Source organism: Labrus mixtus, chromosome 10 (assembly GCF_963584025.1).
Source record: "Labrus mixtus chromosome 10, fLabMix1.1, whole genome shotgun sequence".
Taxonomy (NCBI): Eukaryota; Metazoa; Chordata; class Actinopteri; order Labriformes; family Labridae; genus Labrus; species Labrus mixtus.
Genome location: NC_083621.1, coordinates 2,942,412 through 2,958,900, shown reverse-complemented (window position 1 = coordinate 2,958,900; position 16,489 = coordinate 2,942,412). Strand labels below are relative to the sequence as shown.

Genomic DNA, 16,489 nt, shown 5'->3' with positions numbered 1-16,489 from the left:
ACGCTAAGAACAGAGATGATGGCATCTTGAAGGTGCAGAGGATGTTATGTGTTGAAATATTTTGGACTTAAACATGAGGCCATATTTATTTGAGCCAGAGAATACAGCCCCCAACATGCAGCAAGGATGATTTAAAGCTGCTGCTGACTTAGACAGAAGTAGACACTGCTGGAAGGTTTCAGTGAGCATGAGAACCTTTACCTTTATGATCTCAGCATACTTTGAGGAATTCACCGATTGACTGTATTTACAGTTAACTGTGATTTGTCATACACAGAACTGGAGTTGCCCAATCAGACTTTTAAAATGGCCTCTTTCTGGGCGCTGGTAGCGTAGTGCGTGAGCCAAATGTTGGAGGCTATAGTCCTCTAAGTGGACAGCCCGGTTTTGAATCTGACCTGTGGCTCTTTTCCCATATGTGATTCCTTACTCTCTCTCTCGCTCTCCTTGATTTCAGACTAAATCCACTGTCCTGTCTCTACAATAAAAGGCACAAATAGCTCAAAAATACATGTATAAGAAAGGCAACTTTTTTGTTCTCATGAACTCGTTGCATTTTTATCCCTACTTAAGTTTAAGATACTTTTCTTGCATTGTTTTTTGTCCAGTTAAAAACCAAGGAGTGAAAACAAAAGGTTTCCTATGCTGCTTTTTACCACAACTTGTTTCAGGATACCACAGTTCAAACTAATTGACAAGCTACATTTTCTTCATCTTTCAAGATGTTTTTTTTAAAGTCATTGACAAGCAGTGACAAGTGAGTTTTCTCACAGCAAACAGTTCAACAACAATTTCAACAGAGCACTTGAAGATGCTGAGTGACATTTTACAGCTGCACCCGAAACACTCGTGACATCTCTTCTGAAGGACGTCGACACACACAGAAAACTGCTCAGACCGAGGGTCAAACGCTATCACCACGGCAACATGTGATACGGCCAACGCCTCATTAGAGAGCTTATTAGCAACATTTTCACATTCTTCTTGGTGGGAAAATATAACTCAGTGAGGCTTTAGGGATTTTCTTTTTTTTTTTTTGGTGGGGGCGCTTTGATGGCGTGCCTCAAGCTGTTCTGGGACCAGGTGTGAGGAAGGACTGTTAATGCAGGGTGTGAAGATGGATGACATGTCAAATAAAGCCGCCAAAATACCAGCTGTATTCGGGGGTGTAGGTGCTGGTGTGTGCGTGCGTGCTTCTGGGTGAGGGATTAACTTCCACCATCCATCCCTTCATTGTTCATAATCTTCATAATAATGGTTCTTTTTTTCCCCGATGTACGATGGGGTCTGCTTGAAATCAACATTTGTCTGTATTTCCACATCACAATTAGCGCAACTTTCCTCGTATACTGAGGCTACACAGGGCTGATAATGGACCATGATAACATGCACATGCAAAGACAGACAACCCTGACGATTTCATGGGGAGAAATATAGAATAAAGGAGACTTCATGTATGCAACAAAACAGTCAGCCCACTGTACACCCAATTCTAAATCTCCTCTCATTCAAACCAATGGTTGATCAGTAGGATGCTGCATTTTGTTTTCCTCGGATGGTGAAGTGATAACCCTCCCTACTCTGTCTCTGATTGGCTCGTACATACTGACTATGCAAGAGTAGTCTTACATGTCACAGTACATGTCACAGGCGGCAGTAGCTCAGTCTGTAGGGACTTGGGTTGGGAACCAGAGGGTCGCCGGAAGTTGGTCTGGTAGCTGGAGAGGTGCCAGATCACCTCGCTGAGGTGCCCTTGAGCAAGGCACCAAAGCCCCTCCCCACCACCAGCTCAGGTGGGCAGCGCTGTGTCTCCGTCACTCTGGCTTCTCTCCATTAGTGCATGTCCATAGGATCCTGTTTGTGTGCATGTGCGTATATATACTTCAGCCTATGTGTGTGTTGCATGACTACAGAGTGTGAAAACTGAAATTTAAATCTTATCTTATAACGGAGGCCGTTTCTCGGCGGGGACACTTGAAAAAAAAATAGTATTCCCATTTCTTCAGTCACTACTACACCTCTGGATATACATCCATACTGAACAAGCTGCTTCCACAACTTATTTTCCACAACTCAGTGAACCTCCAACATACATACGATGAACTATGTTATGAGCCCCCTGTGGGACACAAGGCCACAGAAAGCCCACTCTATTGGACGGTATCCTTGGCAACATGGTGCACGCATTTGGCAAAAATAATATTCCTACTGGAAAAGTCTTTGTGTTACAGCCAACTTTGAGATTGAGGGACGGCCAAGTGACCTAAATGTGGATTCATAGATCATCTGTTCTTCATGAAAGAATGTGTGATTTATTTTATTGATGGCTCATCACCTTTTATCTAAAGAACTGTATCCTGCTACCCACTGGACTGGGCTGGCTTTGTATGTATACATGTTTGAAGTTCAACTGCAAACGAGTACAGCCAGACACGTAATGGTCTTGTTTTTTTTTTCTGCAAACTTTCACACTAAAACTCTTCCTCTGGAGCCACAACAACATGTTCTCTAAATCAGTGGGTACGTTAAGTTTCTACTCATGGATGTGCTTTCAATTGATCATGTAGAAGAATCTGAATGATGGAAGTGCTGCCTTTAAGGATCGTTTAATAAAAACAAAGAGAACAGACAGTTTTCTTGATGTTGTGAAGTCCCATAGGATCATAGTTGTCAGTTTTCAGAGTTGTTGACTTTATTGCCACAGAACCAGCAAAAAACGAGCAGAGCGCAGTGGCGCTACTGGCACGCTCCGGAGACGGCCCGCGGCGCCCACTTTAGAAACTCAGTCATTGACTAGAGTGTCAGCGAATGGCGGCGTAGTGCATAGCATGTGGAAATTGGGAGTTAGAATCTTAGGGAGTTTTGAAGTTTCATTTGACTGTTTTTGCCACGAAGTGAGGCCCAGCATTGTGCACATTTTAAAGGCAAGATTCTCTATTGATGTATTACTCGAAATGCTTTTTGAAGGACTCGGTCTCGGTCTGGGAATGAAAACATTTTTATTCGGTCTTGTCTCGCTCTCGGTCTGGACCAGACTCTGGATTTTTAATCCAGACCGGTCAGGACCACCACTGTTTATAGAAGTGTGTGATTAGAAGGATGACGCCTCTTTCCAAGAGAACAATTCACTTCAATACATTTGTAGTTTGATTTTTATCCCCTGGTCACGTCTGCAAACTTCCCGGTGTGACTAAGTGAGTGACACGCCTGCTGCATACAAGTTGATGATTTTTCATTGGTATTTATGTTCTTGGTCTTGACTCGGTCTCGCCCTGCGTTGGTTTTAGTTTTGTCTCGATCCCTAAATGTCTTGGTCTTGGTCTTGGTCTTGGTCTTGTCTCGATCCCTAAATGTCTTGGTCTTGGTCTTGGTCTTGGTCTTGTCTCGATCCCTAAATGTCTTGGTCTTGGTCTTGGTCTTGTCTCGATCCCTAAATGTCTTGGTCTTGTCTCTGTCTTGGATCACTCTGGTCTTGGGATGTCTTGGTCTCGGTTACTGTGGTCTTGATTACAACACTATGAGTCTCACATGAAACTAAATATGAGACAGTTTTCATCCAGGACACAAACATGGATCCCTTTCATGGCAAAAAATGCAGAAAATAAACATTTGTCTCGTGCTTTTTGGGTGGTACATGCTGATGCACCAAAATCCTTGAAGCATTATAAATAGACAGTAACTATTTCAAAATCTCAGCAGACATCATTCTGTACACAAAGGTCTCAGGATTGTTTATAAATGAAGAGGTGCTTTATGTCCCTGCCAGTGAACATCTCCGTAAGGGGGAGCAGTGGTCAAAATGTTGACGTCTCTTTTTTTTTTGGAGAGGAAGCTGTCAAGTCTCCAGAAGCTAATCTTAGACTACAGCGTGTTCAGCTAGTCCTGAAGCGACAGCATGATGAGCTGCTGCTGCTGCCGGCTCTCCCCCTGTCTGACACAGACGTAGGCCTATTCCCACACTTTCGCCTGTCTAAAAAAAAAAAAAAAAAAACAGACGAGGAAATGTATCTTCCCTCTGGCTCACTTTCAAGCTGCCTGTCCTGCATTCGATTCTGGAGAGATTTAATACGGACTCTCGCTTTAAATCAACGAGGGAAACACAATTTGAGAAGCAGTAAAGTACTCGCAATTTATTCCACTTTATAGCATCAGATTAGACGTCGCCTCCTGATGAAAACAATCATGAAGTGGAAACAGAGGTGTTAACTAACAGTGAGGGTGGTGTTCGGCCGAGGGAGGTGTAAATGAAGGGAGAGGCTTTCCTGGGATCAGAAACCCCACGGAGTGATTAATTGAGAGGCAGAGGTGAGCAGCTGTCTCTTTCATCTCCTCCCGGGTTCACACAGAAGCTTGGTCACTTTTATTCTCTCTCTGTCTCTCGTTGGGTGTCCTCTGGGTGGAAGAGGGGAGACAGAGGCTGCCACCAGAGAGTCCATTATCCCGATCTCACTCTTGGCTCTTTGCTGTTGCTTTTCTAGATCTTATCTTTTATTACCCCGTCTGGTTTCTGTCTTCAGTTTCTCTTTTGTGCTCCTAATTAGGGATGACTCAAGATTTTTTTTCTGATTCTGATTCTGATTTTTGAATATTAAAATAGTTATTCATCTTTAAAAATCAAAGTCTTTTATCTAATCTTAAAAATCATTTGTTCCATTATTTTTAACACCGCCTTTTTATACTGCTGAACTACCGTCACGCGGGGCCATTCTGATATTGATGTTTTTCTCAAGACTTCTTCATAAATCTCTATAAGATCTGATGTATTTAAACTGTTGTTAGTGATCCCCCTCCTCCTGAACGATCACTGGAGCATGCTTGACATGCATGTTGCTGATCCTTCCCAGAGAAGGTGTAAGACTCCCACACTGCCGACATTTTCTGTCACGTTTGAGCAACAGGTGACTTCTTCAGACAAATAAAAAAAACTCTTCCCTGAATCAGCAGTTATGTAATCAAGCTTGCCATTATCAAACTGATGCAACACAACAAATAGACAAATCAGTGCACAACACATTACTGGCCAATGGGCAAAAGTCAGTCAACAGTAAGGGGGGGTTAGAAAAATCTGTTCAAAACCTACTTTCTTTCAGCCTCAGTAAATGTTCACCAGCAGCCAGTTTGAGCACGCTGAACCTGCTACTGACATTTTCTTACATGCATCCTTTCCACCCTCCTACAACGATGCTGCATCAGGTGTGACGATCCTGGCGAATCTGTTGCGCTGCTAACATAGCTAGCTCTTAGTTTCGGTAATGTAAAGCTCTACTGTCTATGGAGCAGCAAGACATTAAGCCTGTCCTGTCTTCATTGAATGCACACGTTGGGCAAACTTTGGATTCTACAACCCCCTGCATAGCTTTACCCGATGTATTCATTACACAAGGTCTGCAAAATGACAGTAAAGCACTTCAGGAACGATTCTAATGCCCGAGATCACATCACATGCCAGCACCCTGCACAACTGCAGACAGACGCACACGGTATCCCTTTAATGATCTGCCAGTCAATTCAATTAAGACAATACAAATATTCAAGACCCATAGTTTGTTTCATTTCAAAGACTACAACGTCGTCAACAATGAAGGCTTTCGATTTTCAGGTCCGGTCAGTTTTTTTCTGATAAATCCTCCGTTAGCTGGCTAAAGCCCACACATTGTACTGTTCATATTTAAGTATTTTAGAAGTTAAGAATGAATAAGTGTCCTCTGTGTTTACACTACTCCTTACAGGATTCAGGGAGGTCATGAATGACTTCCTAGAAACATGTCGCAGTCTTGTTCTGTTCCTGTTCTTTCACTGATTCTGTGAGAGTTCAGGTCGGTCAGAATTAAACTCTCCAGATGGCCACCCGTAAAACTGAGCTGCATAGACGAGTCGATGAGGCAGAATCAAATCAACCTCTGGATTCTGTCACTCTGCATTACTGGCCATTATCTTATCACACAATTAAGGAACATTTACTGAGAGAAACGCATGGTGTGTTGTCGTCTCCGCCCAGCTGCTTTGACTTTAAACACACTGCTAAGCCGTGTTTATTAGAAACCTTCAGGAATCTTCTCTGTGTTGTTTCCTAATGATCAAGAGTCGACCCCGCGCCGTCCTTGACTTTAATCGGTTCTCTCGCATTCAAGCTGAGCTTCTTTATCAGCAATTAAGCCATCAGATAAATGAGGCATGAAAAACCCAGTCTTCATAATGATTCTCAGTTAAATGGTCTGATACCGTCTACAAAGCATGCTCTGGCTTTCTTCCTCAAACTTGTGTGACAAAGCAGTTCTTCAGCTCTGATCCTCTGCCTCTGATTGGCAGAAGTATTGATTACCAAATACTGGGTGGCTAAAGTGGAATGGGAAGTGAATTCTTACCATGGTCGTCTCTTGGATGGAGCCAAAACTGTTGATGAAAATGTTCACTCGGTCCTCCACGGGAATTCCTGCATTTGAAAAAACGGGGAAGAATAGATTGTAGTCTTGAGTCCAGGGGTGTTTAAAAGTGTGTTTGTAATGAGAATGAAATGCTACCATGCTTACATGTGAGTGTCCCCAAAGCCCTGCAAGTCTAAACTTCAAACTGTACCTGGTGGTTAAACTGATTGTGTTGCTGACCAGGATTTGTGAAAGTCTTCATCAACATTGCCAAGTTCTAAAAAAAACCCCATCTCATCTCCTCCGCTAAGCTAACACTGTAAACATATACACTGAAGTCTCTCTGCACTCAGCTTTACACATAAACTTCTAAAAGCCCTGATGAATGCAGTCAGCTCAAACCTGCTTTGAATAAATAATTCCCTTTGAGGTGTTTACTGGGGGCTCAGGAGTTTCACAGGATAAAACCCCATCAAGCATTTCACAAAATAAATGTGAATAATGTGGAGGTCGCATATGGATCACATATTCCATGCATTAGTGAAACCAAGCGTACAAATATTCAAGAAACACTTCTGGTGTTAGCTTAACTCCCTATATGGGCGATAAAAGCCGCTCACTGTTTTATAGGCCTGGGCAGAGCAACGCACACGGCACAGTCGAGGATGTAATTTGGGAGATTATGACATGGATGTTAATGGACGGAGAGCTCGGCCCACCCTGAAATCAAGAGCAGATGTTTGGCCGCTGCACCGTTTTGCAGGCTGTCGATGAGGGAGTTGATTCAGCTCGAAACACATCAAACATCCAGAGTCCCCGCTTACAGCTTACTGCTGCCAAGTGCCAAAGCATGGAAAGTAACTGAGGGTGTACCTGGAGACTGCTTAGACCATCAGTCAGGCGTACTGAGAGGTTGGCAAACTCCTCTTTGTTATTTTTATGGCTCTTTCTTGATCACTCCTTACAGTTTGACATTTACACACTGTGAAGATTGATATTGGTAGACAGTAAAGAATAAAAGAAACTTGCAGATTTTAAAGGCAAAATTTTTTTGAGCATTATCATGTTCAGCTACCGACATCATTAGGTATCACAAATGCCTGTGATACAACCTTAAATACAGTATCAGGTATCGCTGATGGCTCCAGGATATCAAATACCATCAACGAGAAGAACCCTAATAAATCAACCTGTTTCTTCTTTTCCTAAAACAGAAGGCTTCATAACAATTACATTTACTATTAAATGTCTAGTTCTGACCATAAACTGTAAATATTAATGTTTGAAGCCTGAGCTACGTCAGCCATCTGTTCCTGCAGGGGGCTCATCAGCAGCAGCCGCCATGTTGGAAATCCTGTCTCAGTCTAACTTTCAGTCAACCTAACGACAGACTGAGAGCTGGAGCTGAGGCGGGTTTTAAGCCTCTTGATGAACCGTTACATCGCACCCACCTGTCAATCATGTCAGCTGCACGCCTAACTATGGATCACACGTATCGTTTTTGAAATCAAAATGCAGACATTTAAAATAAATCACCCCCCGCACAGTGTGTGCCAGTGATGACAATAACTAATCAGACCTATTTAGTGTTTAGTACCAGGCTGTAAACATGTTTGTTCATGCTGTAAAAACTTATTTTTTGCCTGTTGTGGAACCAGCCTCTAGTGGACGCTCGACAAACTGCAGGATTTGGCACTTCTGCATGTGAAAGTACATGAGTACAAGAGGATTGCTGCTTGGTTCTGAACAAGCAACCTGATGGACAGAAGGCTGTCTATGAGTGCTGATCAAGCGGAAACCGCCGTTCTTGAAGAATTAAGCCAATGCGTCATCGGTGACGCGCTTTGAGTGTGGGCTAGTGCACACAAGGGGTAGAGAACAATCAGGGAGACGGGGAGGCGTCTGATTGGTTCATCAGATTGGAGTTAGTAATTTCTGTCAGGACCTAAAGACAATTTGAACCAAAATCTTAAAAAGAGTATCTGGAGGAAATTACCAATCCTGCCTTTAAGTGTATGAATCTAAATGAGTTTCATGGAATATAAAGCAGCAATAGTTTCCCCGAAAGCTCTAAAACACAAATTTCCCACCGTATGCTGTTTGCTAAGACTTACGACCGTTTAAAGTCGGAGGTTTTAAATTATGACTGTGCATCAATCTACACCATGTTGAGCCGTCTTTGAGCTGAGACAGTAAAACTGTGAACATCTGCTTATTGTAACTCTGCTTTCCTACATCTCATGTATGCAATAGCATGCATCAGAGGAAATTCATTTTCATTCATGTCTCAAGCACCAGTAGATTCCTGCACCATCTTAGTGGAATCAATCTGGAGGTGAATATTCATAGTTTACTTGTTCCCTTAATTATCATGACAGCGCCGCAGCAGAAATGTAAATGAAACGTAGACAGTGACAGATGAGGAGGGAACGAGACGTGCCTTTGAAGTTGGGCCTTATTCTGGGATCATAGGTGATCAGTAACCTGTTCAAGATGTTACTGGTGGAATTGGCAGGGACTCGAGCCAGATCCTCCGGTGACAGCTGTCTGCAGTGGGGGAGAAAACAGAAAAAAGACAGAGAGGCAACTGAAGGCACGATTACATTAGCAGGTCAAATTCCTGGCAGATGAACAGAGCAGATGTACAGTACACACGTCTCCTCAGTGCACTCTTTGATTAAACTTCAACCCCCGGAGGACAAAGTCACAAAGAAAATGAGGCTTTTACATTTGGAAGTGAGTTGTCATAAAACCAGATTTGTAATATTAATGAAAATCAAACACAATATGTTGATACATGGCAACAGAAACAGACGTCGCAGGCATCCCCCAAATCAAGACCCTTCTTAAAAAAGGTGGAGGAAAACTAAAAACCAAAAGACATTGGTAGAAAAGATCCAGGTCCAGGCAGGATGGTTTGAAAAGTATAAAAGGTCTTTTTATTAATTGCGCTAAAAATATTTCAAATGTAACTGACAAGTGTGTCGTTTTCAAACCATCCTGAGTGCCTGGACCTGGATCATTAATACCAATGATTTTTGGGATTTAGTTTTCCTCCACCTTTTTTTACAGTATTCCCCTCCACAAGCACCGCTGGTTTGGGGGATACCATGTCATGAGACACTTCTTGTTTTAAATACCAGAACATTCAATTGGCACAAAACTGACTAAACTTGATTTATGTTTTTTTGTAGATTTTATGGATCACTGCATATCCAAATGTGTGCTCTCTTTATCTATGAAAATCTTTCAATAGCATAAAACAACGCAACAAAAAAAAAAATTAATAATATTGTCAAAAACTGTAACTATGACGTAACGCTGATGTATCGTAAAGTAAAAGGAATTAATGAAAATAAGCTGAAGGGGGTCTACACCAGAGGGGGATGCTGTATGTGGATCCTTGGCATGGCAACGTTTGGAAACCCCTCAACATGTTTACTCACTTGTTATGTTTACATGTTCACCATTCTAGCGTGTTAGCATGCTAACATTGGCGAACTATGCAAACACAGCTGAGGCTAGCTTGTTTAAGGAAGTTGGTTTTGTGTTGTTTGATGATAAACTGGTGACTCACTTAATCTGTAATCCAACTATGATGAAAATATATACTTTCTTGATAGTCTTCAACTTTCTTTCCAAAGACAAACATATTTCATGTGTTCTTGTATTTGTCTTTAGAAAAATCTTGTAAAGACGAGTCAATAGATCTGCCATGTGGGTGGGAGAGAGTATTTAACTTGTCATGACAAACAGCGTATTCTTTTCAGTGTATTTCCGCTATTATTGAAACCAGAGCGAGGATTTCCATTGAACCATCCTGCAGCGTGGCAAAAAGCAGCTGTCTGCTGAAAATCACCAGCAGAACACAAAGTGGTGGCTTTCAGAGGCATTGTGCCAGACATCATTTGTTGTCTGAGGTTGACTGATGAAAAAACAATGGGACAGAGAGAGGGAAAGGGGAAACCAGGATCTGGCAGGAGGCAAAAGGAGAAAGCGTCCTCGTGGGTGGCAATGAATTCTCCTGCCAAAGAATTCCCCCTTCTCAAAGCACTTTACATATCATTATGTAAACTTTATCATGCACTGAGGATGAGTTAAAGTGCTCCGCAGGAATGCAGCGCAGTGTGTGTATGTTCTGCGGTTTCCTCTGATCAAAGCGAAGCACATAATTCTTATCCACTAAACCTCTTTTTTCCCTCTCTTTTACCAGACCCTTCTGACAACCTCGAGCACAACAGCTAAACTGGAACCAAGTGGTTCCCTTGATCCACAAAGGCATCCACAGCACTCACACACGAAACATGTCATAGAGCTTACACTTGCCAATACTTGAACTACATCAAACAGTTTCTCGCTCATTTCAGGAAGCTTCACTGTCAGGACATTTGTTACCATTTAAGGAAGTGGAGTGTGCACCTCTGTTCTGCAAAGAGACAATGTACAGTCGAGAGGCATGTCAGGACACATTCATGTACATTCTGTTATCATACATGGGTTCAACAGAATCCACCTTTACAGGTCCCCATGTGAATACAGACCAATCTTGAGGTAATCATGCAACAATATAAAACATTGGTCCATGAATCAGACCAGAGCAAACGAACTACGGGTGTGAAAAACGCCCTTAGTTTGCAGAGTGTGGCTAACATTAGCAGTGCTAGCACCGCCACCCCTCAGTCGTCCCTGCATGGTAAAGTCCACATACCTGTGCTAAATGTGGTTATGCATTGCTCTGGTTACCAATTTAAACTATTTTTTTAAACGATTTCATCCCGGAGGTGATTAACTGAACTTTACCCCCGCATCTACTCAGCAGTATGCAAGCTAGGTCTGGCTATTTTACTGATATGTACTTGTCTCTTCCAGTTATACCGTAGAGTTACTCAATATCATCTATTGCTCAAGAGCCATGTCAAACAAGTTTGGTGATGTCATTGCCATGTCTACTTGAACTTGAAAATACAAATTCAGAACAGGAAGCTCGTAATACTAGCTCGGGTCAACACATTGGTTCCCGACAAGTAGAGTCTGTTAAAAAATCTAAATCAATGGTTGGATTGTGGGGACGGAACATTTAGGGGCTGAAATTCAGGATGTTACATCGTCTGCTGCATCGATTTTCTCTTTTCTTTATCAATTTGTGTCTTGTGAATCCTTCAGCTTTATAGTGCCGCACCGCATCGCTGGGCAGGAACACTTTCAAACAAGTTGAGTCTTGCAGTAAATATAACATCATGAGAACACCAGTCACGTATTTCAGACAGTAAAAAGCGGAGAGAGCAGAGACCCACCTTGAAAACTGTGAAGTTCAATCAATTCAGCAATATCATTTTGTCCTTATCATAGAAGAAAACAATGACTTAAGTACAATAAAAACGTTCTCTTTTGTACGTGCTAGAGAGTGTTGTAAATCCCATACTTACGACGGACAGTAAACCTGCTTCCCTTTCTTCTTCCCCTTCTTTGTTCCCTTTTCTTTGGCAGACGCTCCCTCCACACAAAGCGAGAGGACGAGCAGAAAGATGGTAAGCGTCTTGATTCCCATTCTGGTGTGAGTGGAGCCTGCGGAGGACGAAAAAGCAAACAGTTTAAATGAAGAGGTCGATGTGTAGCATTGGAATTACAGACACTTAATGGTGCGCAATTTAATAACCCGTAGTGACCTGTTTCCTCGTCACGTTCAACAAATCACAGCTTTCATTTGCATATGGAGACAGGAGAAAGTGGCTACTTAAGCTCTGCCCTCAGTGGGAGCAAATACAGCCCACTTCATATCCTGCACATTGAGACCTATCCACTTACCAACCTGACATAATGTTTTCCTTTTTCTCTATGGATCACATAAGGTAAATGTATAAAATGCTAATGAGTCAATCTGACGAGGTTTTATGAAGCTGTGCGAGTTCAAGCATAAACCAATCAGTGCAGCGGAGTAACGACGGCTATTCGGGAACGGTCAGGTGAATGTGACCTCTGAAAGAAATATTACCTCTAATATAGCTGTCTAGACGCTGCAGAGAAAAGACTTAATATTGTGTCTGCGTGCAGCTCTTCATGGCCTAAGTTGTTTATCGTGATCTTTTTAAAATGCATAATATAGTTTGATCAATGCTGGAGGCTGTTAAGGCCCTGACACACCAAGCAGAAGCTGCCTGTGGCTTCACCTCACGTCCTGGCCAAAAAGTTGCTCTAGAACACACTGCAAAGACTACAGCCGACGGCCAACCACCACGTATGTTCTGCACATGCTTGAGAGGAAATAACCCTCCATGCCAACAGGGGGCAGTAGTCCGTTGTTCTGATACCGCTGTCGGTCACCACTCGTATTATAGGTAGTCTACTAATGGAGAATAAGGTCTGATAAAAAGTTGAAAATGGCGCTGGTGTTGTCAGCCCTTGGTCTTTTAGTGGAAAAAGAAAAGAAGAGGAGGAGGAGACAAATAAGGAGAAACCGCACTAATGGGTGAAAGCGTGGAGACTACAGCGGCATGCTCAAGGGGCTTTACTGAACCTGAGAGCTGGAGAGAAATGAAACCTCCCAACAGTCAATCAGAAAGATTCCCCTCACCGACGGCCGACGCCGATTCAACATGTCAAATCGGCCCAAAAAAAAGACAGACAAGGGCCGACGGGAAGCAACCGACACACGGCAAAAACTAGAGCGACTATCTCCTAGGAGTGTCAGGGCCTTTAGGGGTCAATTGTTTCTCACACCACAAACACTAAAATGCAGGAGATAACTCTCTTGTTAGAACATTGAAAGTCCAACAGTAGCACCACAATACCTACATTACATAAATGAACACTTCTATACACAGGCGGTGACATTAATCAGCCAGCAGCCAAACTACCTGTGTGATTCATCCCCCCACCTAGGAAGAGTGTTGCCCTTTTGTTACACCGGGACACCAAAACCTCCAGCAAAGCCAACTGTCTGCTCCTCCCCGCCCAGCCAGCAGCAGGACAGTATATCAAATGAAGCAGTTTATTGTCTAGACTCCCTCTCTCTCTCTCTCTCTCTCTCTCTCTCTCTCTCTCTCTCTCTCTCTGTCTCTTCGCCTTGGCCCAGTAACTCCCTGACTGCTCCTCGCCTGCACATTGATCATCATTTTCTCCGCTGGAAATCATTTCCATAGCTCCGCTCAGCTCCTTTTGTCTGCATGCAAACACCTAAGTCAACATAGTTTAATCAATTTTAGTTTTTTTTAACGGGAGGTCGGTCAGTGTTTCCATCATGCAGGACAAAAGCGGCCAACATGCATCGTCAGCGCTGACCAAGACGTATCGTGTGGCAGCAGCTGGAGTCAAGGGGGATGTTTAACTTGGCAGCTGACCAGCTCATTTCTTATCTGACCTGCGATTCTCATCTTTCCTCCAGCATTTCTCTACATGACATCTCCCATCTCCAGTGTTCCTGACGAGGAAGACTCGGGCTGTGTTCATGAAAAGCATGTAAATGAAGAGATTCAATGAACTGTATTACAACATAATTTTAAAGTATTGATCCTACTGTTTATAATCTGCCAGATGGAATAGACATGCAGCTCATCATGGCACTGTTTCCCAAACTTTTGGGATTTGTGCTCCCTTAAAAGCAAACAATGTCCCATTCCAACACTTTGTCTCGTAATCGGCAATGTTTGAAAAGTTTTTCATAGTTTTCATGGCTTTAAAGACCTAAACATCTTAAGCATTTCACAAGAAAAAAAACATAGAAAAGGTTTTGGCACCAACAATTTGTCTTCTGCTTTCCCACTGTGAATTATCTCACATCTTGAGGTCTCACTATTCAAGATTTGTTTTGTAATGGGTCGCCTCGAAGGCTGACATTATGGCTGTGATTTTATATTTTTAAATGTGTATTCTTTTTTGGAGACTAACGAGGTAGATCTCATGACTTTGCATGAACATGAAAAAGTGCTGAAGAAAACCAATTTTTTCTTCTTCTTCTTCTTCTTCTTGACTATCATGTGAGAAACTGTTCGATTAATTGTGCTACAGCTTCCAGGGTCAAAAGGGTTAATTATGGGTCTTGTGCATTTTTTGATGATGTAGAATCAAATCACGAATACTTATATTTTGTTTATATAAAAACATCAATAAATAGGTTCATTAAAATAACAAACGTTGTAGCCTGGCCGATTATCGAGGGCCGATATTCAGCTTTTGGCCGATCATGTATCACCATTTTATTTTACTGATTGCACATCTAAACAATTAATTAAAAAGTGCACGACTTTGGCTTCACTGCAGGTGTGTCTTTACCTCTTGGTTTGTTTACACTCACCACCCTGTCTCACCTATTGTCCCGCCCACAACGCTATCTGATTGGCTTGAATACCCGCAAGTAATAGCCAATAAACACTGAAACCTGGGTGCCACTAGTCTTGTGTTTGAGTTTGTAATATTCCAAATTCTACATTTTTGTCCCAAATACCAGGTATCGGTCTCATGGACTACTAATAACCGTTGTCTGTATCGGCCCTGAAGAACCATTATCGGTCGACCCCTAGTATGAAGGACCTAACATATATCGGATGATTTAAGTTTAATGTCGGGGTTGCAATGAATCTCACACACTGCACATCACTGAATTCACTTCTGAAAACTTTAAGAGGAACATCATGCACACACTTTTTAAACCCGATCTCTGTGCAGAGAAATGTGGGTTCAGCAGAGACTGAAAAAAGAAATATATATATATTTCTCTGCACAAGAATCTCAATTGACCATGACACTTCCTGACTCAACTCTTTGCCACCACTGGAGAACATTGCCCCTTGCCCATGTTTTACTCCCGGGGATGTTAAAGCTGTGCAGAGCCTTTGTGGGGTGCTGGCTGACTGTGACTCAAGCAGCCTAGGGTGCGAGGTCAATAAGCAATTCTGCTGTGTGCACACACAGCTTCCTCGGATAGATTCTGCACCATGAACATGCAGCTCCATGAAAAACAATGCTATCAGATGGAGGTAAATGACTGTTTTTCCTTAAAATGGAATTGAAAGTGGAAAAAGCACGGAGTAAATAATGTGGATTTCCCGTTATTTTCTCTTTATAACCTGATCCGCTTATTGTAGACCGTCCTAGATCTTATCAGATGCTTTAAACCACAAGGATAGGCCTCCTCTGCGCTTCACCTATCAGCGTGTCCATTAGAAAACACAGCCAAACAAGCGGACTACCGGGGCTCTCACAACCTGTGGCTGCTCCAGGTCTGTTTGGAACAAGAGAAAAGTAAGTGACACTCGAACCACAGCTTCATCCCGAGCCCGAGGAGAGCAGAAGCAGAGGGTAGAAAAAGATAGAAAAACACAGTGAAGCAAGCGAGCGACCACCATGACGCGGGGAGGGGGGATGCAGGAAGAAGATGCCAGAACATAAGAGCGCGCCACACAAGCGCTCACATTACGAACATAAAAAAAAAACGCGGAAGTCGTTAATCAAAAAGACACCCCCCCCCCCCCCCTCCCTCACCAAGTCCCACTTACCTTTCGGCTTTGTCACCTGTCAAATCCTCAGGAAAGTAGACCGAGTAAAGCTGACTGTGTAAGTGTCGTTAAAAGAGGCTTCCAGACCAGTCGCTGTCTTTCTCTTCCATTCTGCTTGCGCGCTCAGTTCGCCTCTAAAGCTATTTGTTGAAGAAAATACAAAAGTTACATCTCGGCAATTTGCCAATTTTCTTTCTTTCTTTCCTTTTTTTTTTTTTATTGCCGCGCCCCGTTTTGTTGTTATTTTTGGAATTACTGTGTATATATGGCTGCTGCCCTTTCGCCTCAGCTCGGGAAGCCCAAGATGGAGGCTTGCGTGTACCTGTCATGCAACATGCGCAGTAGCGGCTGCACAGAGCCCGAGAGCATCATCAGTCCTCCCATCAGCACCGTGGACAGCCGCTCCCCGCCTCCACTGACTAAAGACACAGCCACTGTGAGCCACAGAAGAGCGGCTGCTAAACGCTGAAACGTCACGGCAGGGGAGAAGAAATGCTCTCATTCACGTGATGGGCGCAAACGTGTTATTTATGGCAGTGTCTGTGTGGTGTTTAGAGGCAGATGGACGTGCAGTGAGGGCTCCATAGCTCCATGAATCACAGAGCGATGGATGCAATACAGTTCAGGATGATT

General features: G+C 43.0%; 1 protein-coding gene across 1 annotated transcript in view; it reads right to left on the bottom strand.

The window, feature by feature from the left end:
- Nucleotides 1-16,269, bottom strand: part of glrbb (glycine receptor, beta b) — a 32,282-nt gene extending 16,013 nt beyond the window's left edge. Inside the window, exons 1-4 of the mRNA XM_061047581.1 lie at nucleotides 15,857-16,269; nucleotides 11,792-11,930; nucleotides 8,806-8,912; nucleotides 6,366-6,433 (exon numbers count right to left, since the gene is read on the bottom strand). Coding sequence (XP_060903564.1) covers nucleotides 6,366-6,433; nucleotides 8,806-8,912; nucleotides 11,792-11,913 — 297 coding nt within the window. The 5' untranslated portion in view covers nucleotides 11,914-11,930; nucleotides 15,857-16,269. The remainder of the gene's footprint in view (nucleotides 1-6,365; nucleotides 6,434-8,805; nucleotides 8,913-11,791; nucleotides 11,931-15,856) is intronic.
- Nucleotides 16,270-16,489: the final 220 nt, after the last annotated feature.